At 43.1% G+C, this 25,152-nt stretch overlaps 1 protein-coding gene across 2 annotated transcripts in view; it reads left to right on the top strand.

The window, feature by feature from the left end:
* plxna1b (plexin A1b) overlaps positions 1 to 25,152 on the top strand; it is a 185,604-nt gene that overhangs the window by 51,229 nt on the left and 109,223 nt on the right. For both annotated transcript variants that reach the window (XM_079684908.1, XM_079684909.1), the window contains exon 3: positions 648 to 830. In XM_079684908.1, the coding sequence (XP_079541034.1) occupies positions 648 to 830 (183 nt within the window). The remainder of the gene's footprint in view (positions 1 to 647; positions 831 to 25,152) is intronic.

Below are 25,152 nucleotides of genomic sequence, written 5' to 3' on the forward strand. Positions count from 1 at the left end.
GAATCACTTGTTTTCCGTGACTTCGCACTTATTGTCAATTTATTAACAAAAGAACAAAATATGTTAGTTTAATAAACCATTCATTGTCTATGGCACTTTAACCCAAATATGCAGTTTGTGTGGCGGCTGGTTAAGGCATCATGCGGGTCAGTGGATTGCCTGGGGCGACGGGCCCCTCGTGACATGGGTATGCTCCAGATATTGTCACATGGTCACCAGCCCTACCGCCATGTCACCACCGTGACTGAACACATTACAATATGTTAAAGGTTTTCACGGTGGGATTTAGTTGGGGAGAGAAAAGGGTTTGTTCATGACTGTTTGAATATGCTGCTTAACATAGAGAGGTCAAGTAAAAGCGTTGAAGTCAGATGCCACACTTTTCTAGACTTTTGTTATGTTTCATTGCCTGCTCCCTTTTAAAATACTAAAAGGTCAATATTTATAGTAACTAAGACAAAAAAGGACACAATACTTTTTTTGGGGGGGAATACAAAACATCTTAATACACATTTTATACACGAAAACCTCATTAACACATGAAAATAATCTTTCACTACTAGCATTTGTGTTTTTTTCGGATGAAATAACAAACTGATTGCTGTAAATTGTCTTGTCTGATAGTTGTATTTTCTTCCTTCCTCCAGCCACTGCAGATAGACGATAACTTCTGCGGTCAGGACTTCAACCAGCCTCTGGGGGGAACCAGCACCATCGAGGGCATCCCCCTCTTCATCGACAAAGATGATGGCATGACCTCCGTAGCAGCGTACGATTACCATGGGAACACCGTGGCTTTTGTTGGCACGCGGAACGGAAAACTTAAGAAGGTAGGAATGATTTTCTTTTGCAATGTTGTTTTATTTTTTATACGTTTCTCATTTTCTTTTCCAATTAAATTAGATATTGGTTGTTTTTTTGTTTGCTTTTGAGCACTGTAGTTGAAGAGAAATTGCCTATAAGTCACGTGAAGGACAAACTAATGAACTGTGTGCTTGCAGCTTAATCATTGTACTTTAACGCTCAGCACTTAGCAGGCACTTTTTTACGCCAAGATTAAACGCTGTCAACTCCATTTTTCTCGGTAGTGGACACCTTCAACAGGACATTCAAGTGCCTATTTAAAACCTATTTGTTTAACAAGCAATTTAAAGCGAGTCTGTGGCTACTCCTCTCATTGATTCGCATGTGAGTCACGTCACACATAAAACGTTACTGCTGTATCTCCACGCCACGTACTGCCTCACCTCTCATTTTAAGAGCTGGCCTTCAATTAATCCAACAGCGTTGACAGGTCAATGGCTTTTCTCTTCTGGTCAGCTGTGGAATAATTCAGGTTGGTCGAGGAATAGAGCTAAGGTAGATGGATAGATTTTTGTAATATCTGTGTTATGTTGGAGTCCCACTTTCAGATACATTTTTTGGAGGGCAACAGAGGAATGGTTCTTAGATTAAACCTGGGTAACTGCACCTTAATGTTACAGAGGGAGAATTGGGTCGGATGTACTCTTGGTTGACATGGCGATTTAATTTAAGTTGTACTGTCTCACATTATGACATCATTACGATTTTGTGTGTGTGTGTGTGTGTGTGTGTGTGTGTGTGTGTGTGTGTGTGTGTGTGTGTGTGTGTGTGTGTGTGTGTGTGTGTGTGTGTGTGTGTGTGTGTGTGTGTGTGTGTGTGTGTGTGTGTGTGTGTGTGTGTGTGTGTGTGTGTGTGTGTGTGTGTGTGTGTGTGTGTGTGTGTGTGTGTGTGTGTGTGTGTGTGTGTGTGTGTGTGTGTGTGTGTCGAGTTCTCCGGGTAAATGGTGGCTCATTAGAATTCACTCCGTTTCCCGCTGCACTGCTCAAGACCTGTCATCCATTCAATATTATGAATGTATAATCAGGCTGTGTGCTTTAAATGCGTTTGTGTATGCAAGCAGTGTGTGTTTGTCACTCAGAGTATGCATAATAATGTGTGTACGCTCGTGATGGATGGATTTGTGTGTGTCTATCTGTGTTTATAAGGGAGCAAGAGGCAACAAACAATACAGTGTTGACTAAGATTCAGCGCTGTGCATTTGTCAAAGTGACACCCATTTACTTAGCTTGGCAGTAGTCCCTTTATTTAGCTATCGTCATATGCCTTTTCTTCTGTGCTGTTGTGCACCTGGGAAAGCAATGCCACAGCAGGTTGTGTAGGTATGTTATTTTTGTGTATGTGTGTTGTGAGTGCATGCATGCGTGTGTGTGTGTGTGAGTGAAAGCGGTGCCAAAAAGCCTGCAGTTCTTTTGGCTGCCTTCTGTTTCAGACAGAAAAACCCAAATCAACAAGAAATCTGGTCTTGGAAAATATTCAAACTAACGTAGAAGGAACAATATCTAAAACCTGACATTTAAGCACACATATTCACAGAGAGACGCAACTCTGCCAGGAAAAATATAATGACAGTAAGGGGGAGAGAAAAAAAGTCAAAGAAATAAAGAAACGGATGATGAAAAAATTGAAAAAGAGCAACTGAATAAGCAACAAGATAACAGATTCTTTCTCACTGATCCATCCGGCAGCCGTTCACCCTCCTTGTCTTTGTGGGCTGGTTATTCCAAAAATGTGTGTTTCTAATGTGTGCTTTATGTCTTATTAATCTAATATTGTTGAGTCATCAGCTTTCTACATGAGTGTGATCTTAGCTTTGACAGTTTGTGGGAGTGCATGCAGACCATGATGCCTGATGAAGTGTTTTCCTGTTCTTACACTTTCCTCTGGAGAGCCCTAGCATCGACTGCTGTTTATATAGCCTTGCCTTTGGGTGCAAGAGGGAGAGGGGGTTAGGAACAGGGAGAATATTGGTGGGATTGATGACTTTACTAAAAGGAAGGGCACTTTCTAGTGTGTTTTTCTGTCTTACATTGAGAGTGGAAGGATACACAGAATTTCAAAAATCCAAAGCACCCATTTAGGAGGAGTTCAATTATCACGGCTGTATAGATAAAACATAAACCGCCAGTGTGTGCCAAATGCAACTTTTCTTCATCAAGGTCCTTGAAGATGTTTCTGTTTTAAGTAACATTAGCTTACCTGAAGCATCTCCTTATCTGACATTGAAGTGCTTTGATAGCTTGTGTTAACACTCAGTCTATTTTTAACCAGCTCTAACGCTCAAGGTTGTCCAGAGCAACAAGACGGTGGCACAAACAACACGTTTAATGCACTAATGAAGTCCCTCTGTGGTTTGTTGGCCACACACACACACACACACACACACACACACACACACACACACACACACACACACACACACACACACACACACACACACACACACACACACACACACACACACACACACACACACACACACACACACACACACACACATATACGTACACACACGTACACACAGGGGAAGCTTTAACTAATGAGTCCTGTTTTCATGGGGCAAAGATAGGAGAGATACAGGCAGAGGAAGGGAGATATAAAGATGGAGCAGATAGGGAGAAGAGCAAGAGAAGGGAAGGGAAGGAAGTGATGGAGAGAGGTGACGTCCACTGGTGTGATAAACTAATTCCTGCGGTCATCTGGATACCGCTGCGGTCAAGGACACAGCGGTGTGCTGGCCATCCGCTGTACTTAATATTTAGGATTAAAAGCCTCCATTCCTTTTGACTGTTTCATTATCTCTGTCTACTTGGCTCAACCTGTCGTTTGTAACTTGTTCATCTTCCAGCACGCCAACTTTACATAGGTCTTATATCCATACTTGCCAACCTTTAGACCTCAGAAATCGGGAGCATTCCAAAATGCAAAATGGGGGGGGTGCTAGTGGATCGCCGGAGCTGTTAGATTAACATTAACATGCTTATTGTAGTTGTAAGTGCACTGACTTGCGGCCTGTAGCACCGTCCTTGATGGAGCATATGTGTGGGCTGGACCTGTATTTTACAGGAAAGGAGTGAGCAGTTGTCGATTCTTGTTCTGTTTTCTGTGAATATCTGCCTCACCCTCTCAGACTTTGAGTTGCGCGCACTACTAAAGACTAAAGAGACGTGTTACCATGGAAACCAAACAATGGTGTAGCTGTATTAAAGTCAGAGTGGAAACAGTCGTGTGTAAATCTGATTTTGTCAGAAATCGGGAGAAATGCGGTAGAAATTTGACCCCGGGAGGAAACCGGGAGGGGGCAATGAAATCGGGAGTCTCCCGCGAAAATCGGGAGGGTTGACAAGTATGCTTATATCCTTTTCTTCCCATCTAAAGTAGGTCTAACTAAATCCGCCTCCACCTCAGCAGATGGACATTCAAGGGACACTCTGGTGATTCTCTGGGCCACTTCTGCACTTTAAGGCACTGTTGAACATTGACAACGAAAGGGCATTGGACCCACACACACTTGCACACACAATCTCAATAGGTGGTCTGAAGACACCACACAAAACAGAGGATCCTAGTCGATAATCCAATACCTATTGTAAGTGCTTGTTCTCAAAAACTGCACACATTTACACACAAACACATGTAAGGATTCCTCAGCTGTGCCCTCCATCGGGGGTCGATTTGAGCCATCTGCTGTGTGTATGTGGCCACTGTGCCAGGTGGTAGGAGCCCCCAATGCCCGCTGTGAGCCCATTGTGGCCTTGCCAGGCTCAGGTGGGAAGTTGCCTCTATTCATCTGATCGGGGCATCAATGAAGCAATCTCAAGGCTTCTGACAACAGCAGGAGCAGTCTGTTCCAAAATCAGACTTTTAGTGTAACAAAATACAAAATATGATGGAAAAGTTAAACCATTGTTTTATTGTATCAATTGAAAATAAGTTAATCAATGCAGAACAAAAGCTTCTAAGACTGTTTGTTGCAGAGGGCAGCAAAGCGCCTGTTGTTCAGTGTAAATGTCTAAGATAACGTTATTGACCTCTGCACCAGGCAAAGTGTTTCTGTAAACTAATTAGCATTGGGCTTGTTAAGGTGTCCTTGAGCAAGAACATGAACCTCTATCAGCTCAGTCATCTTAGAAGGTGAGAGGATGACAGCATTAACTAAGCAGCCAAAGATTAAACATTCATTCACTCTAAATCCAGATTCTTTTTGGTTAACACAGCATTTAATTTAGCACTCAAGAGTAAATGCATTTACAAATTGTAATCGTAGTATTTATAACATGTTGTATGGATATTGTAAACATAGTGGAGTTTATTATCTGATACCATTTTTGGGGTAATTTCTTAATGTTTTTGGTGTTATCTTTTGCATCCACTGTGTTTTTAAGAGTGACTCCACACTGGACACGTGGCATTCTAGGGGTTAATAACAAGTGACAGTTTGTCGTTTGTGTGTGTATATGGCTGTGTGGATTCACTGATGTATTCCAATGGGACCACCGGTGTCACGGCCTAATTGACTGATGATTGTTATTCTACTGGTGCATAATGGTGTGTGTGTGTGTGTGTGTGTGTACGTGTGTGTGTTTGTGTTTTCAGTTTAAATGTCTGTGTCCACCTCCCAGCTCTTACAGACAGGACGTCTACCCAAAAATGAATAAACAAACTGTGTGCAAACACAGCAATAATATTTGAGTAGTAGATGTAGTCATGGATGAGTGATGAGGGAAGAAATGGTTCTCTCACTCTCAATATGTGTGTTTTCTTTCAGCTTGATAAGATTTTAAACTTCAAAATCCTTATTATAAAGTGTAGCAGAGTCACTTTGTTCCTGTGTGTGTGGAGTTTGTTTGTTGAGTGTGTGTCATCATTTGGCTCAGTCAGCCGCGCCACGAGCTGTATGGCCCGGGCATCTGCACAAAGGCTGGCTTTGTTCTGGCGTTTGGTAGTCCTCGGTCATTAGTTCACACAACTGCATGCGGTCACACAAACGCGGAACGGATGAGAAAGACGGGGGAAAGGAGATGTGGAAAATGATGAAAGGGATCAGATACGGTAGAGGGAATAGAAGTAAAGACTGGGGCGCTTAGGACAAAACTGATAATTTACACTTTGCATTTCACACTGTGTTTTTCCACTTAATTGAGCTCTTTCCCAGAGCGCCGTCACTCATCCAATCTTATCAGGATGTTCACAAATTAACGGCAAAATGTGTCATCTTCTGCGGCTGTTTCTTCTCTATCGTGACAGAACAGCTTTTAAATGGCGTTTTTTGGATTGCATATAGCCCCGTTATACCATAATGTGAGTGTGACAAGCCAAGCATATACAGTACATCTTTCTCTTCCTCAACACAAGTACCCTCTCTTAGCATGCAACCTAGCATGAAATCAACTTAATCAAAGAAGCTATCCGGCCAGCTAGCTCCCATATATAGAGGTTACTGTTGCATGGTTTCTGGTCTGTTCGGTAAGGGAGGCAGCTACCACAGTGTGTAGATGTGTGCTGGATACTGTTCGTTAGGTTTTGAGAATGAGTGTGTCTCCATATGCATACTGCTGAAGCATGTGGATATCCATTATCTCCCATCATTGCAAGCCCAAGTCTTTTTCCCATCTGTTTTCATGTCCTTTAAGTGTGGCTAAACTCAACCTAACGAAGCATCTCCCTCTCACACATTTATAAACAGAGACAAACTCAAAACCTGTATTTTGTCATTGCTGAATTTCACACAGTGAATATAAGATGCAGGTGTGATTTCAGGCATTGAATGCTGCCACTATTCTGTTTTTAAAAGTGCGAGAGAAACAGCCATATAGGTTGTTGGATATGATAAGTTTAAAGAATATTTAAAAGGCATTCATAACTCTCAGTCCAACTCAAATCGCCACTGTAAAACTACAGTTATGAATTAATAAAAAGGAATAATCCAATTTCTTCTTCATGTCGCTGCTATGCTCCTGTTCTATCTCTCTCATTTTCTCCGTTTCATCTGCTGCTCACATATTCTCTTTCCGCTCTGCCTGTCTCTCCGTCTGTGATCAAAGATTCTCTTCCCTGATAATAGCTGAGCGTTGTATGTGCACATTGAGATGAGATGTAGTGATCCCTATTTTTCTCTAATCATTTTCTCTCATTAAAGAGAAGGGCAGAGCACACACATGCACACACTTAGAACAGACATGGAAATGCACATACATGTTAGAAGTTTGCGTGTAAAAGTAACAACCTTGCATATACACATACTTTCACACCTCAGAAAATGGTTCGTATCACTTTGGTTGTTAAGGTAGACAGTAATGAGGGGTCTTCTTAAGAGATTGTATGCCCCCCGATATCCTACCTACAAATCCCCCCACGTAGTCTCATTAAACCGGTGTCTCCGACTAAACGCCATTATCCTACAAGAGCCTCATGTACCCTAATGGTCCATATGTCCTACCCGTCCACCAAGCACTGGCAACATTAAGACACACTATGAATTACTGCAATTTGATTGTAGTATAATGCAAATCTTGACAAATGTATCTTCTTAAATGTCAACTATTACAGAGTAATTTCACCAATGCAGTGCAAAATGTTAAGTGCTTATCACTTTTAAAGCGCTGGGTAAGTTACAGTGCACTCCTGTAAGCTAATGCCATGATGAAAACAGTTCAGCCCTTGATAATCTCAGCGCTAATGCACTTCAGGCCGTTCCAACAGCGTGTGACCGCGCTGCACGGCACTCATTCACTACCTCTGAGTTCCCATGCTAATTTGCTACTACCAGGGGTTAATGAGGCAAAGTGAGTAGGAGAGGAAAGAAAGCTGGGAGAAGAAAGGAGACACAAGCAAAAGTAAGAGCGAGGCAGATGAATAATAAATGCACCATGTTGGATTCCATTTTTAAGCGAAGATTAAAAGAGTATGGATGCAGGCTGGGATGCTCACATGATCCAAGGGAGGACGGCCTGTTTCTAGGTCATCTCCATTAGACATCTTGGGAAGAACATCAAAGAATCCCTGCTTTTCATATATGTGCAAAGTTATATTCTTATCATTTTTTCTAAATGTTTTTGTATAATGCCATGTTGAGAAATATAAAGTTTATTTGTAATCAGCCAGGTCCAAGTTTTTTTGTCACACTGTCAAGTGTATTGTATTGGCCTTTAATACTAATTAAACATCAAACAAATTACAACTGTCTTCTGTATGATGTACCTGTAAAGAGAAAATGTATAAATCGAGGATCCAGAGTCCTGGAAAAGCTGTGTCCATGCCGATATATTTTTGCCAAAATCACACCTGGTGGATGGCGCAATGCCAAGGCTCCATGGGCACGCGCACTTCTGGCTAAACAGGCACACACATACACACACATATGTTGACACCAGAGGGGATGTCATATCTCAAACTAACAAGCCAGAATGAGCGCATTCATGCAGGTACATACACACTTGGACACAAGCTGGGGCACGTTGGACGGCGGCACGGTGTCCAGAGGGTTAGGCATCAGTGTCACAGCGGGCATAGATTACCTTTGGCCCACAGTGGCTGTATCTTACAAACAGGCACACACACGCTAACAAAACACGTCTAGCACACTAATTTCCTTCCAATTAAGCCCAGCAGCTCACAGTACATGCCTTGGCTTCAAAAGGGCTGTCTTTAAATGGCTATACAGCTTCTCCACAAGCTATTACCAACCACACATGGAAGCTTCATAACCCTATAAGTCATAAAGTGGCAGGAATGAGGAACAGAGAGTTACACTTGCATAGTAGGAAACATATTTAAACAAGACACATCTCTGCGATCATTCCCTTAAATCTCTATAAACGACCGGATGTGAGGATCTTCTTCATCTTCGTTATACCAAACGCAGAGTGTAAATGTGTGTAAATATGTGAGTTACTATCAAATTAACTAATCTACTGTGAAGAATGCAGACAGCACGAGATTCTCATGCACACTTTCCTATGGGAAGCGACTTCAGCGAGCTTATCAGATTACCCATTGCCAAGCTAATAGATTCCTAATAGATTGTTTTTGATTAGTTCCTCTGGTTTAGTGACGTTAAGATGATTTAATGTTTGTGCGTACAAAAACAAATAGACATTTGTGTTCACCCGCATACATTTGCATACAGTGTTATTTGTTAACAGAAAATGTGATTACTGGAATCATTTTTTCATTTGGTACGAGTGTGTCATCACATGGCTATCATATGCTCTGGTAACATCTCAGGGCTTCAGGGTTTGAGCTGGGCTCTTTCTTACTATTTCTTGCGCGCGCACACACACACACACACACACACACACACACACACACACACACACACACACACACACACACACACACACACACACACACACACACACACACACACACACACACACACACACACACACACACACACACACACATACACATACACATACACATACACATACACATACACATACACCATCACACACACACACCATCACACACACACACCATCACACACACACACACACACCATCACACACACACACACACCATCACACACACACACACCATCACACACACACACCATCACACACACACACCACATACACACACACCATCACACACACCCTTGAGATACAAACACGCAAACAAGTTGGGATGCAACAACGCCCTGTGTTCGTCCTTCTCCCCACAGCATGGTGGCGTCTCCCGCCGTCTAACTAATTACCCTCCCCCGCCCTACTCCCCCAGAGGGAGAAGTTTCAGCCTGAAGCAGTTAGCTAGCTTGTTAACTTGCCCCAAGCCTGTCTGCCTTTAGCCTGTTTGCCTTCTGACCACTGCTAGCCATATTGCACTGACCCTGTGGCTAATCCTGTTAGCATAAGAGTTTGTGATAGCCAAGCGGAAAGCCAATCCCCCATGCTGGTCTAATACCCTCTGGCTAATCTTTTACCGTAACGGTTGACTAAAGTGAACTCACTTCAGTTTCCTTTGGCTGGTTTGTTATTAGTTCTTTGTGTGCAGGGCAGCAAGTTCACTCTAATTATTGAGTTGGGATTTCATTTAGTGCTAATTAAGAGGAGGAAGTTGCTCCTGCAGTGGCTTAAGTTCTTGTTTTTAGCGTTAGCCGAGCTAGCAAAGCACCAGCTAATGGCTCCATTATTGGTGTAGCTGACCTTGTGGCTTTACCATTTCCATCTGCTAAGCCCTTAAAAATGAAGAATTAGGCATTTAAGAGGTGGCTCACTGGGCGCAGAGTGTTATTCACTTTCCTCACAGAGGGTTATTTCCTTTTCACCGCCTCTCTCTTTTCTATTTCCCTGCATTCCTCCCTTTCCTCCTTCAAGAGTCTCCTAACTCTTAGAGACAGAGCAAGCTCATAATTTCCTTTTCACAGTAAAATATTTATCCATCCTTTCCTATGGTTCAAATGTTTCAAACTGATGGAGTCTTTAATTAGTCATGTAGGCATCTTTCTCTCTTCTCCCTGTCTGTCTCTTGTTCCCACTTCAGTTCTCGTCTCTTTCACCAAGCCCTTCTGTTTTTTCTCTCCTTTACTCACACCATTGCTACTCTCTCTCTACTCCTCTATTTTCTCCCTAGAATTAGTCATTAGCTGACTGACTGAGCTGATTGCATCTATTCCCAAGGCTAGCATTTGTTTGTGCGTCTTCCTTATTTCCCTCCCTCTTCCAGTCCTCTCTTTCACTCCCTCCCGTGCGCTATGTCCCAACTCATTCTATTTTCTACTCCCATCTTATTCTCCCCCCCCCCCCCCCCCCCCCTGTCTCTTCAAACCATCTTTCACATAAATTGTGTTGGTCACAAATACTGGTTTGGGTTGCTGAATTTGTATAAAAGCTACACATCATCTCCCGAAAGTCTCATCTATACCTTTAACCTTAATTGCGCAGTGCCATTCTAGATTGGCTAACACCAATTAAGCCCTCACTATTATATTTAATTGGTCATTTAGCTTGGCTACTGTTTGAATGCAGTGTCTCCCTGGATATGGTTCAGTTGGCCTCTGACAGCACATGTGGCCATTTTGGAGACAGTGTCCTCCTCCCTGTGGGTTTTACAATGGTCTGGCCAGCTACTGACACTGCCAACAGTCAAGATGGAGGGGGGGGGGGTGGGGGGTGTGTGTGTGTGTGTGTGTGTGTGTGTGTGTGTGTGTGTGTGTGTGTGTGTGTGTGTGTGTGTGTGTGTGTGTGTGTGTGTGTGTGTGTGTGTGTGTGTGTGTGTGTGTGTGTGTGTGTGTGTGTGTGTGTGTGTGTGTGTGTGTGTGTGTGTGTGTGTGTGTGTGTGTGTGTGTGTGTGTGTGTGTGTGTGTGTGTGTGTGTGTGTGTGTGTGTGTGTGTCAAATGACAGGGGGAGACATATTCTCCTCTACCCTTCCCTCTCTGCCACCTCACCCTCCAACCATCCTCACAGCCTTCTCCACTCCTCCGTCCATGTGTTGCTGTTGGATTAAGCTAATTAAAGCACAGCAAACAGGGTCCCCAGAGAGAGGCTACACACAGACACACAGACACACACTCATTAACGAATCCAAGTACACAGGCACCCACCATAGTAGAAACAGGCAGGAAACAAGAGAACATGTACACATACATACAAAGACATGCACCACACTGCATGAACTGCAGCAGCAGATAGTGTTTGCATGTGCAGTAACCAAATATGCTAATGTATATTGCAGTAGTGGTCATCATATGGCCTGTCAAAGCATCATCTCAATACTTTATGGACCACTTTCTTGCAGAATAAACAAGCTAAACATACTCTTCAGTGGATTTCAATGGATTTCTGTGGAGATTTAATTATTTGTCATTGAGAACTGAGCTCAAGTCCATGCAGCCACACCCCACTGCTAGATGCTAACCCTTTGCTCCAGGCTGCAGCCAGCTATGTTTTATCATCCATAAGAGCCTTGTACTGTCTATTTATGGGTCACTGGCAGGGAACTATTGGCCCAGAAATAACACCACCACACTTTCACGCCAACCTTGTGTGTGTTTATGAGTGTGTGTGTGTGTGTGTATTACATATAATTGTTGTAGTGTGGCAGTTTGGGGTTTTTAAGACATTATTTCCCTTCAGTGTCGGAGCCATCATCCCTTTATGCGTAGAAGTCCCTATATATTTAATGTCTAACAAGTCCACATTTATACAGTGTGTGAGTATGCACTCAAAACTGAAAGTAAAACAACAAGAGAGACCAAAAAAGAAGTGGGCACAACAGATGAAAGCCCCTTCACCCTGTCATATAGAAAGACAGGAAGAGACCGAACACTGTGTCACTTGCTAGGAATCTCTTCCGGATGTTTCTGCTTTCAGGATATTGGCTGTGTCTCAGGAAAGCGGCCTGCTTCCAGGCAAACCTATTGGATTACTGATAACCTTGGAATGGATAGGGCCAGCAGAGGGTGTGTATAAGAGAGGGAGGGGGAGATAGCGACGAGTGCATGGGCTTCTCCCTCAGTTTTCCTCGTTTTCCTTACCATCCGTTTTCTGTTCTTTCTCTCACTCCATTGCCCCTCTATGGTATCCCCTTGTAGTTGAATCAATGACAGGTCTGATGTTAAATATGAGTATACCTTTGGCTTTCATTGTTCCCTCTAAATTGTATTTGTCCCCCCGTGCCTTGGTGAGGGTATGGCTTTTGACTCCACGATGCCCTCGTGAGGGACCCGTTTTATTATTGTGCTGAAGATATCAGAAGGTTTTGAGCACACAACAATAAACACAGTCACACCCGAGCACACACAAGTACACACCCAATAATAAAGCTCCAATAACATAGGGGTCTTTACTTCAAGTTGTCTCCAAATCCCCCAGTGGCGGGCCTACTCCTTGGTTGCCATGGCAACAGTAGTCAGGGCAGCTACGGCTGGCGATAGTGAGGAAAGAGGAAGGCAGAGGGAGAAAGATAGAGAGAGAGAGCATTGATGTTCGTGGTGCAGGCAAGGGATTTGAACACAGTCACAACATTGAAACTGGGTTGCGGCAACGTTGCTGAACATTAGAGCTGCATACAGCAGCAGCAGCAGCGCTGGGAATGCAGTTTCAACTGGGGTTGGAAATAAGTGGGCTTGTAGGTCATGTTTACCCCTGTGTGGGTGTGTGTGCGCGCGCGCATGTGTGTGTTTGGAGCAAGAGACAGAAATGTGAGGGAGAAAGATGAAACTGCAAAGACAGCACACTCCCTCATTAACTCCCTCGGCATGTTCATTCTGTCTTCATGTTTGTGCGCTTGCAGATGAGCTCTGTGTTTGTGAGGACATGCTTAACCATGCACAACACTGTAACTGCAAACAGCATCCAGTCTACACTCTCTGTTGCTTTGATGTTACATCTGCTTACAACCACACTATAGAATTCTGCCTTATGAAAAATCATTATACTTAATGTAAATGTTCCTAATTCAGGAGTGAACACTTCAAAAAAGAGGTATATGTAATATGACAAGAAAAGTGTAATCTAAAGAAAATGTCCCCCCACCTCTTGGCTTCCATTATTATCAGTCAAAAACTGTCTACACATGTCATGGCTCTACAGCAATACGGCAGTGGGTTTTCGCTATTCAGCTGACAAACCATTACCATTGCCAGAAAAATGTGAAAAGAATTACAGTAATAGTGTTGCAGGAGGAATATTTGATATCCTCTCCTCTCCGGGGATACAGTACAGAATAGCGCAGCAGACACCGGATGCACGACAAACAGGCAGTTAGTGTCAGGACTCCGATGGAAAATCCATAGTTTCATTACAGGCCCAATGGTATGAATGTGGCCGGGAGGCGACCAAAGCTCTATCATGGGCCCTACGGGAGCCAAAATGGCTGCATTTAGTGACGCAGTGGAGTGAAGAGGAGGCAGGAGGGTCAAGGCTGCCGCTGGGAATGAAGTGTGTTAGAGAGACAGAGAGCAGCAGCCAGATAAAGTTCATGTGCAGTAAATGGCACAGCTGCTATTGTACCCTACTCACCTTCTTTCTGAGACTTCTGCCACACTGTCTCTGTGTAAGTGTGTCAACGACCTCGCAATAGGATATGACATCAGTGCTGTGGGTCATAACATAATGCCATTTGTTCTTTGACGACATTTCCTTCTGAGCATATGAAGCATTCAGAGTGCCTTCTATGCCAGGCACTTTAAACGGAAGCAGTGCAGATTTCTGTTTGCTAAAGTCCTTACAAATACCTTTTAACCAAATTGAGGTGTCGGCAGCTTTTTGTGAACTGCTTTATGATGCATCATGTTACTGAAGTGATTTGTTTGAATTACAATGCTTAGTCTACAGACATTGTTAATATAAATCAGCTTTCTAAAGGCTTCTCTACTTCTTTCCATTTGGCTTGATTTGACTGCTAATGTGACATAATGTTGTGTTTCTGGCAGACTTAAATCAAAAGTCCCTTTTTATTGCATGCATATCTTTCATTTCTAAAAATCAAAGAGCCCATTAAAGGTGCAAAGCCACTTTGGGTTATTGGAAAAGGCAGAGGTGAGTTCATCTGGAGGAAGGTAGCTCTCAGGAGCTCCTGGCTATTGTTTGTCCCTCTAGGTGATTAGAGTAAGGAGGCAGGCTTTAAGGGAAATTAGCTTTCGATTGGCCCTTCTGATAAAGTGGTAGGATTGTAATTGTTAGTGACCTCCAGGACCAGCAAGTAAAGATCAGGTGAGACATATTGCCCACAGTAAAGTGGATTGATTTGAAAATGTTGTTTATTTGCTGAAGGTTTGTGCCCACACCATACGTAATCTGAAGTGAAAAATATCTTCTTCCTTTTACAGTGGAGTCAAGCAAGCAACATAATGGTGTATTACAACCATTACATAATCATATTTCCAGATCCAGCTCAGTTTTATCTACACACAATGTTTGATCCAACACTATAGATCACAATTTCTTCATCTTATATATGTTATACTCTATATTGATATTATATCCATGTTTGTGCAGGTTTTTTCACGTGGCACCTTAACCACTTGGGCACTCTCATCTTCCATTCCCCCACCTACCTTTTGTCACACTTGCACTTCCTCATGTACCAACTAGATGATATAATGTCAAACCTAAAAAAAAACACAGCTTGATTCCTCTGAGGATAAGGCAAGTAGGGGTTCAGAGAGAAGGATAAGGAGATGAGAGGACACACACACACACACACACACACACACACACACACACACACACACACACACTCACACTTAATCAGAGTGATTGCTCGCAGCTCTGACTCCTCTCATTGCATCATCTCTCTAATGCATTGGTCCTGCATCACTCTATCCCCCGGTGTGTGTGTGTGTGTGTGTGTGTGTGTGTGTGTGTGTGTGTGTGTGTGTGTGTGTGTGTGTGTGTGTGTGTGTGTGTGTGTGTGTGTGTGTGTGTGTGTGTGTGTGTGTGTGTGTGTGTGTGTGTGTGTGTGTGTGTGTGTGTGTGTGTGTGTGTGTGTGTGTGTGTGTGTGTGTGTGTGTGTGTGTGTGTGTGTGTGTGTGTGTGTGTGTGTGTGTGTGTGTGTGTGTGTGTGTGTGTGTGTGTGTGTGTGTGTGTGTGTGTGTGTGTGTGTGTGTGTGTGTGAAGCCACAAGGGGCATGCCCTGATGTGATGAAACCTTGGATGTTCACCAAAATGTGTGTTTGCGTGTCATGCTTGTTTTTAAGGCCTTCTGATTCACATCCAGTAGGTCCGTTAAGTCATCCAGTGTTAATATGGGTAGCATTTGTCATGGAGGGATTACATTCAGAACACATTTATTTAGAGCCAATTTGATTAACAGTCAAACCTGACTTGCACCCTTCAGTGAATAAGTTTGGGAATAAAAAAACATTGAGATTGTAATCAATTGAAAAAACTTTTTCTTTTGTTATCAAGCATTAAAAAATGCATATTACTCAGTGCTGAGTTAACTGACGTACATGTTATGACACCCTTTGGAGGTGCATATATACCAGTCTGATACACACACACACACACACACACACACACACACACACACACACACACACACACACACACACACACACACGCACACGCACACACCATGTGACTTGTTCTTCATATCATCTCCTCAGAGAGCGCGATGGAGCCAGGAGCAATGCAAATTGGGTAAAATGTTCCGGAAAGTAGCTTTTACCACTGGGACTTCTTAACTCCAGCTCTGAGTTAGCGCTCTCTCTCTCTCTCTCTGTGTGTGTGTGTGTGTGTGTGTGTGTGTGTGTGTGTGTGTTTGTGTGCGTGCACGCATGTGTGTGTGCCACAGTTCTTGCTCTTGCATTTGATGGTGTGTGAACGCCAATTGTTCTGCATATGAGTGTGCATTCCTGGATGTGTGTTCATCACAATTTTTTCCCAGATGTGGTACAAACCCTCTTCCTTGGGATTATTCGATGGATAGCGAGGGAAAAAGAAAAAGTGCATAAAGGAAATTGAGGGCACCTCCCTGTAAGACCTCATCAATTAGCTGCTAGAAGACTCGGCCTGCTGTTAATTTGGCTACAGCTAAAGATGCAGAGAGAAAGACTGCCTGAGGAAAAGGAGAAAAAGAGAGAACATTTTTCCGAGAGGAAGTGTTTCAGCCATTGGGGAAATATTGGGTGGTTTAATCGTCTGATATTTTCACAGCTCTTTAGAGACACACCAACTTATTACCTTTTAAGTAAGGCCTAGGTCTTTGTTCCTTAACCTTGCTCTTCAAAGTTAGAAAGATCTCATATTCATTTTAAATACTGCTGGTGACATACTTTTCCACTTCATTGTTTATTGTTTAATCATTAAAGCTAGCGTTATCTTACATTAGTGGTTAAACCTGAATGATTTATGCTAATAACCCAAACCGGCATTTACTGACAAAAAAAACGAACATAAAACAATCAAAAATATTCCATCCGCTGTTGATATCAGGTTTCCTAGATTTGTGTAACAGTTAATGTTGGAGACAGTTTGAATGGCAGTTAAATAAAAAAGTCTTTCATATGCTGCCAAGTTCCTTTATCATTGAAGAAGTGCATCCCATGCCCTCCTGTGAGCGTGAATCAAGTTTACCTCTAGATGAACTCGGATTCTTGGTATGTTTTTCTGGCATTAGCCGCAGATCCCACCAAGCCCGTTGCGGGGGTTGAATTGTGCTGGTTTGAATGTATTGCCCTCTCTGCATCTGTGTGTGTGTGTGTGTGTGTGTGTGTGTGTGTGCCCAGTTAGGGCGGACAGTGAAGCATCGCCCTTCCTCAAATGGGCCGTGGAAAACCTACAGGTTGGACCATCTGCCTCTTGCTTGTGTGTTTGTACACAGGCATGTGTGTCTTGTGACTTTTTCTGAATGGAATGGTATTGTCTATTCAAAGTTTGTGACCTGGCCAAGAGCAATCTACCCAAGTAGACACACACACACAAACATTAGATTTATGTAACGGCTGACTCAACCTTGACATCGGAAAACTTGGAGGATGCAGGAGGGAAAAACAATGGCTCTGTGATACTTGGTTTTACTGGAAATGACGCAAAGAGGAGGAAAAGGGAGAAAAGAAAGAGAAAGAGTGAAACTTGGGAGAAAATGTGAGGGGAGAACTGTTTATTGTTTAAGGCTGCAAGGAGGAAATGACAGAGATAGGGAACAAAACAAGATTGCAAATGTATATGTGCAACAACGCAAACTTTGTCTCAAGCTACAATCACATAATGGATTTAAAGGCAAGTGAATTGCCTTTTTAAAACATGGAATATCATATTAGCATCAGCAATATTGCATTTTTAAGGATGTGGGATGCATTTTCGCCGGGCACTTATCTCAACAGTCTGGCAAACGCAGGACCATTAGACATATTTACATCAAATCCCTCCCTCCTCTCTACACATCCCCTGTATTGTCTCCCAGGAGGAAACCAGCAACGTGTGTGTTTTTTAAACGTAAAGAACGAGCCACGCCATCTGTAGCACATTCATTTCTGGAAATAAGAGTATAAGTCTAATTGAGCTTTTTAATTGTCCTCTAAATCCTGCTGAGTGCCCATGCTGCTGCTTAATTGTGTGTGTGTGTGTGTTTTGTGTGTGCGTCCCCGTCTGTTGGGACGATTCTGTTTGTGAGTGTAGAGAGAGTGAGCGAGCATGCAGGCTCCTTCTGTGTATAATGAGCTAATGGCAATGTGTGGTTTCCTTTGAGGAATCTATTAGCGTGCATTGTGTGTGTGTAGTTCCATAAAGGGTGTGTGTTTATATGATTCAGGAAGTCATGAGACTGTGTAATAGCCTTCCATGATGTGTTTGGCGCGTCATCTTGGTTCTTTTTTAGACACTTTGGAGCTATGTTTGCATGTGTAAACAACGGATTGTTTGTCATTGACAATGTCATTTACTTGGATTTGAACCTAACCTAATTACATATTGCATGGAATCAACATAGGCTGTGTGACAGCCCTTATTTAATGTCTCCATGGTTTGCAGTTGAGTAAGCACAGCTGGAAAAAAGTGATCAGTGTGTGTGTGTTACTGGCCTTATCTCTTTAATTGCAATTTGGTGTAATTGTCAGTGTGTGTGATTTTGTGGTTGTACACATGTGTGAGAGAAAGTAATCCAGGACGAAGGATTTCCGCCATTTTCTATTGACCACTTCCCCTGCTCATACACACTTCCTGCTTCTGTCTGTGGGGCGGTGGGAGGAAGACCAGAGGAAGTGAAAGGGCAAGATAAAGTGTGTGTGTGTGTGTGTGTGTGTGTGTGTGTGTGTGTGTGTGTGTGTGTGTGTGTGTGTGTGTGTGTGTGTGTGTGTGTGTGTGTGTGTGTGTGTGTGTGTGTGTGTGTGTGTGTGTGTGTGTGTGTGTGTGTGTGTGTGTGTGTGTGTGTGTGTGTGTGTGTGTGTGTGTGTGTGTGTGTGTGTGTGTGTGTGTGTGTGTGTGTGTGTGTGTGTGTGTGTGTGTGTGTGTGTGTGTGTGTGTGTGTGTGGAACAGAAAGAGGGTGACTGCATGAGACACAATAAAGAGCACTTCTATAAAAAGCAATCTTGTAACAGTCCAGTGCGCTCAGCTGACTGTCTGGAAACTTTGCTGGTTTTTTTTCTTCTTTCGCCTTTTTTGGTCCAGGGAAAGCCTTCTCATTAGTTTGGTATTTTCTGTCTGTTTGTCAAAGAAGGTACACACATTAACTCGAACACAATGTTCACACGCTGCAACCTCTATTTTGTTTAACTCACTAGAGTTGATTTTAACTTTATTTTAAGCACAGTGCCCTGCAGGAGGAGACTGAGAGAGAGGGTTAGAAAGCAGAGGGAAGAGGATGAGATGTAATGCCTAGCGACAGTGTCAGAGCCTGGACGCATAAACAAACAGACACTGGAGGCATTTCCTTAAATGCTGATGGTGGCGCACAGTATCATGATGCCTGTGTCATAGTTTAAACTCAACCATGTATGCGTTTGAGTCCATGTTATGTTTTTTAGGTGTATATAAGTATTGAATGCTCTTAATTATCTTGCCCCAGCACACCCCAAGGCAAAATGAAAGACAGCATGTATTTGTGAGAGTTATTCTCCCCTTACCTTCTCGTTTTGTTTTGTTTTTCTAAGTCCAAGTTGACTAATGAAGAGACTGATGAGACAGACAGACTTCCTGGTTAGGAAAAAAAAGCACAGAATTATCTTTCATGTCACTTCCTCCTTCCTTCCTGTCTGTTCCTGGCTAGACTCAAATCTTGTCCTAACCCTCTTCCTGATAATAAATGACTAATGGTCACTGTCTTCGTCTCCCTTTCTTGTCCTCTGTTGTTTTCTTTCTATCATTTTTGTTGTCTATTTCCTTCCCCGCTGGATCTCTTTCCCCTTCCCTCTCCTTCATGTCTTCCCTTGCTGACATAGAGGAATGAGATTTGACCCAGCTGGCCGCCACTTCAGACAAACTATGCTCTCTCCTTCTCTCTGTGTTTGCCTTTGTCTCTTTCTGACTCAAAAAGATAAACCACACACACATTATCTGTTAGTAATTGTCAGCCAGCAGCCTCTGATTTAAAAAAGGTCTCACGTTCAGCTTCAGTGATGAACGTGAGACCTTTTTTAAATCAGAGGCTGCTGAGCTTTTCTTCTCCATCATTCCTCCTTTTATCTTTGCTTGGTCTCGTAATTTTTTTCCCATCGCTGCCCTTCTCTCCGTTTGTACTCTTTGCCTGTGGGATTGCTCAGCTCTTTCAACACATTACAACATAATATTTTAGTTATGGTTTGGTTCACAGTAAAGCACATAAACACAGTTCCTCAATGTGGGAAACTACCGCTATTTAAAAAAACAAAACTTCATCTTAAGATCGCAAAAACAATCACTTCCTGGTTTTATGGGTAATGTCCCCGCTGATTTGGGTGTCGCCATTGTTACTGCGGCTGAGCTCCAGATGAACCCATAGAAACATACAGCCCGTTGATTTCTCCTTCTAATTGTCATAATTTGGCAGGAATGTGTTTGAACGTGGGTGGGCCGTATCATCTGGATAGCTTTGGGTGTCAACCAAACCCACCCCCACCGCGTCCCCAGAGACTACAGCCATCGGTACGGGCCCCATTGTGTTACCGTGGCTACAGGCCAAACCAGAGGCGGGGCATCTGTCCTCCACCTGGTCGTACCAGCTGCTCTGACACTGCTACAGCATGCCTACAGTGTGTGTGTACATGTGTGTGTCCGTATGCCAACTCCTTTGCAAGACGAGAGTTGCATGTATATATGCACAGGAGTCTATATGTGTGCATACTGTACACCAACATAGTCAATGTATGCCCTCTTTGACCCTGTGGTTATATACGGCAGTGTAAAGTGGCCCCCAGTTGAGCAGTGGCGGTATTAATAGATGTTATGTGAGTGCAGCATGCCAAACTTGCAGCCTACATATAGAAGCCAATGACATGTCTACCCATCTGGGCCCATAGGCTTGACATCTAACCTCTGTGTGGTTCATTATACCTGTGGACATTTTCATGGACTCAAATGTAGTGGCTGTATGATTTATTACTCAGCTCACCTTATTGGCAGCTGGACAATGTCTGCGTCCGTGTTTTGAGTATTAACCTCAATGGACAGGAGACAATAAATCATTTCAAACTTTGATCCACCTCCGGGCACTACAGGAAAGAATATACTGGGACTAAGTTTACAATTGACAAGCTTGCAACAGAAAATATGTTAACCTATGTGTTACCCGTAAATGGTCGCATTTTTGATTTGACTTTGTCCCCTCTTATATCAGTGTCAAATCTTATGAACACAGGAGATGCTGAGTTGACTTAAAAGTTAAAACCCAAAAAAGGGAAGGTCAGAAGTTGAGAAATTATTGTATTATTTTTACTATTTCGAAATCGAGGGGGTTTAGGTTAAAATAAATGTCCCAAAAGGATCATATTCCCCTCCTTTTCATTGGAGTCATTTAATGAGTAATATCACGACTAAAGGATTAAAGAGCACCTGGGACTAGGTCATGTCTCGGTGTGCACACAGGGAAGTCACATCTGCTAAATGTCACCATCTATACGCCACAGCTGTCCCTTTCTTCTGACGCACGCAAACACGCACACACACACACACACACACACACACACACACACACACACACACACACACACACACACACACACACACACACACACACACACACACACACACACACACACACACACACACACACACACACACACACACCACACACACACACAGGGGAATACACAGTGTAGCATTTAGTATATTTATGTGTGGTCTCTGTGTGGTAGTCTGTGCTTTTTATTTAGACGGCTGCAGCCACTCAGCCTCTCTCTCTTCCTCTTCAGTTGTTTAATTGTTTCACTTCAGCTCGTACTGGACTTGTCACTTTCCCTCCCTTAGTTTAACTCTCTCACAGACACCCTCCCTCTGTCCAGGCCCGTTCTTTGGCTCTTAAATCAGTCATGCTCGTTGTATTTGGTCGGCAGCAGCCAAGACCGTCCCTGCGGACCATTACAGCACACCGGGAGAGTGGAATGAGCGGGCAGAGGGGGGGGGGGGGGGGGGAGGGGAGAGAAAGAGAGGAAGCGAAATGGGAACTGAGCAGTGAGATATGAAACTGTAAGGAAGAGAAGTATGTTGAATAAACATCACAGAGATGAAGCTGTGGAAGAAAGAGTGTTGAAAGAGTTTCCGGGTTGCGTGAAAGCCACACTGTTCCAACTCTCGTTTATGTTCCTGTTAGTGGCATTTTTCCCAGTTCTCCTCTGTTTCAGAGGTGGATTCCCCGCAAACAGGCCAGAACCCTAGCCAGGGACTTTCCTCTGGGCTCCCCCCCAAAGAAGATTTAGTAATCTGGGCAGAAACAAGTTTCACCTGGGGAATGAGGGAGTGAAACTGGGCAAGGAGAGAAAAACAGTTTTATTTTGTCTTGGCATACTGCAAGGTCAGGTTTTGGTTTCAGACCGGATCTCTTTGCATGGGTGGAGAAGAGAACTTGGCAACTTCCACTGAAGGAAGTGAAAAAGCAATACATTAAACTTCTTATTGGTTGCATATGTGCGCAATGAAAAACAAAACTCTGCTCTCTAAACCATCTTTTGTTTATCAACAGATACTGGAAAATGCCTTTTACTTCACTGCTCTTCTTATTTTTCAGATTTTGTAAAGAGCTGAATGCACAAAAATGAACCACCTCAAGTTTACTTACAGTCATGTGCAGAAAAGCAACCCGCCCCCTCTTCCTGTCCAGATTCAGTACATCAGAAATGTACGTCTTTCTCCTCAACTCTTGGCAGAAGGCATTAAATTGTAGCTTCCTGCCAAGAAAAACAGAGTTCTGCCTCCTGGACAAACACAAATAGAGTCCAGCCGTGTTAAGCCAACAGCTGGAACCCCCCCCCCGGACCTCCAGATCAAACAATGCATCGCTCCAAAACTTGATAACAAGACACTTATTTTGGTGTTTTTGACTCGAATCCAAAACGTTATTTTTCCCCACGCTCTTTTTCTACCCCCCTGACACTATACTGTTATACAACTCACACACTGAAGAGACAGTTTGGTGATATGAACTAAATTACTATTGCGATAACCATCACAAAATGAGCTCTGCTGATATCTATCAATTCAAATGATCAAGTATTGAATTAAGGTAGTGTTTAGTCAAAAAGTGAAATAATTGAGTAATCAACTGTAGGTCTCGAGCTGTTTTGATACTATCACTTTAATTTAAGAAGAGAAAGTAAATGGCATGGTATAGAATACATGGGGAAAAGCTCAGACAGCTATAAATAATGACTTGGATGTTGCTTTGACTAACTGTTGCTCTGCAGCTACCAGCAGGTCCTCTGTACATACTTTCTTGTGCGCTATAACACATATATCCAACTAAATAAATCACAGAACACTTTCTGTTTTCAGCTCTACAAAGGCATTGTTTTAATATTCAAGATATTGGTAAATTGACGTTTTTTTACTTAATTTCCTGACATTAAACACTAAATATGAGAGAAACTAAAGATCAAGAAAATAAATAGGAGTTGTTAAATAGTTTGTAAATGGTTGCTGGAACTCCAAACTTAAAGGATATTCTTTTAAAAGTGCCACTCAATGATTGACACACACACACACACACACACACACACACACACACACGCACGCGCACACACACACACTCGGTGCCAACCACTGCTTTAAACCACGCTATAAAATCTAATTTCAAACAGCATCTGCATTCCTCATTTTTTACAACTGCCACAACATTATTTGTGTGTGTGTGTGTTCTGTCTTTACTCCCTCCGTCTCCTCTTGTTTAACTCACCAGGCTTCCTATAGTTACCTTATTCTTAATTTAAAACATATTTTGTGTCACCAACTTGATAATGTTGTGGTTCGCTGGTTTCTGTGCTCATCTTGACATTGTTAACGTCATTTTTCTCTTTCTGTTCCCCTTTAGTGAGGCTGCTTTCCCTTTATGGGTCTTTGTGGTGTGTGTCAGAGCTGAGTAAGGTTTTTTTTGCTTGTGTTTTGGAAAGAGGAAGATACTTATGAGAAAAAGAGCGAGAACCTCCAGAAAAAGAGTAGGATTAGGGGTTAAGGAAAGTGTCAAAACAAAAATAAAGAGGAAGGGAAAGAAGTTGAAACTGAGGAAAACACTGAAATGCTTTTAGAGGGGGTTAAATAAAACAAGCAGAGAGGAAGATGGAGAAATGAAAAAGGGGGAGAAGGGTAGGCATTTGTGGCCAGGAATGGTTTGGCACGCATTATGCTGAGGTGTGGTTTTGGCCTAGCTCCCATTAGCCTCTTGTGTTACATCTATTACAAACATCTGCACACACCCACACACTTTCTAACATGACGGTGCAGTCAAAACAGACCCACATCTTAACCACCATAGAATTCCTCCGCCATAATTCTGGTCCTTCCCAAGAAAGATGGAAATCACTCATCTCTCCCGCTCTCTCTCCCTAAAAGAGGCTATTAGAGGCACCAGTGGCCATGTAATCACTTTGGCTCTCCCACAGGAACACACACACACACACACACACACACACACACACACACGCACACACGCACACACACACACACACACACACACACACACACACACACACACACACACACACACACACACACACACACACACACACACACTCACACACATACCTACCTTGGTAATTACAGCTGACGACTAGGTTCCATTCGCTGCAATTCTAGTGAATGGCTGATCTAGTCGGTAAATGGTGGGTCAAGCGGCGCTGCCTATAGTGTCACATCAGGAGTGGGAGTGTTTACGTTCTTCATTTCTATTAATTGATGTCTATTAAATGTGACTGATTTAGATGAACTACACACAATTGCGCAAATTCACCACAGCAAGCATTCTGCTTCACATGCAAATTGATGGACAAGCCTCACACACTTTCACTCACACAAACTCACCCTCCCCCACTCCAACACAAACACTCGACTCCCCAGCCGATCTCTTCCTGTGTTTAATTGTGCTCCACTTCTCTTCAAAGCCACATACACACTCCGTAGACGATAGCATCGGTCCCCCCTCATTGCATTTAGCACATTTCCCAATCTTTGTTTAGTTTCCCACTTTCCTGTCTGATAAAGCCAGCAGCTTGTTAGCATAGCTCTCGATGTTTCCTAACTGGCTATAAGGGTTAGCAGTGGCCCAAAGACGCCAGAGCGGGAGATCACGCGCCAGGTTGCTATTCTTCTGTGCAAGCAGCCATAGCCGTATCCAGTGGTGTAGTGGGTATTTTTTTTACTGGGGGGACGCTATTTTAATTAGGTCATCCCAAACAATGCCACACAAGTGCGCACGCGCGCAGAAAAGACTCAAAACCATTGAC

This window comes from Notothenia rossii (genome assembly GCF_949606895.1).
Source record: "Notothenia rossii genome assembly, chromosome: 5".
NCBI lineage: Eukaryota > Metazoa > Chordata > Actinopteri > Perciformes > Nototheniidae > Notothenia > Notothenia rossii.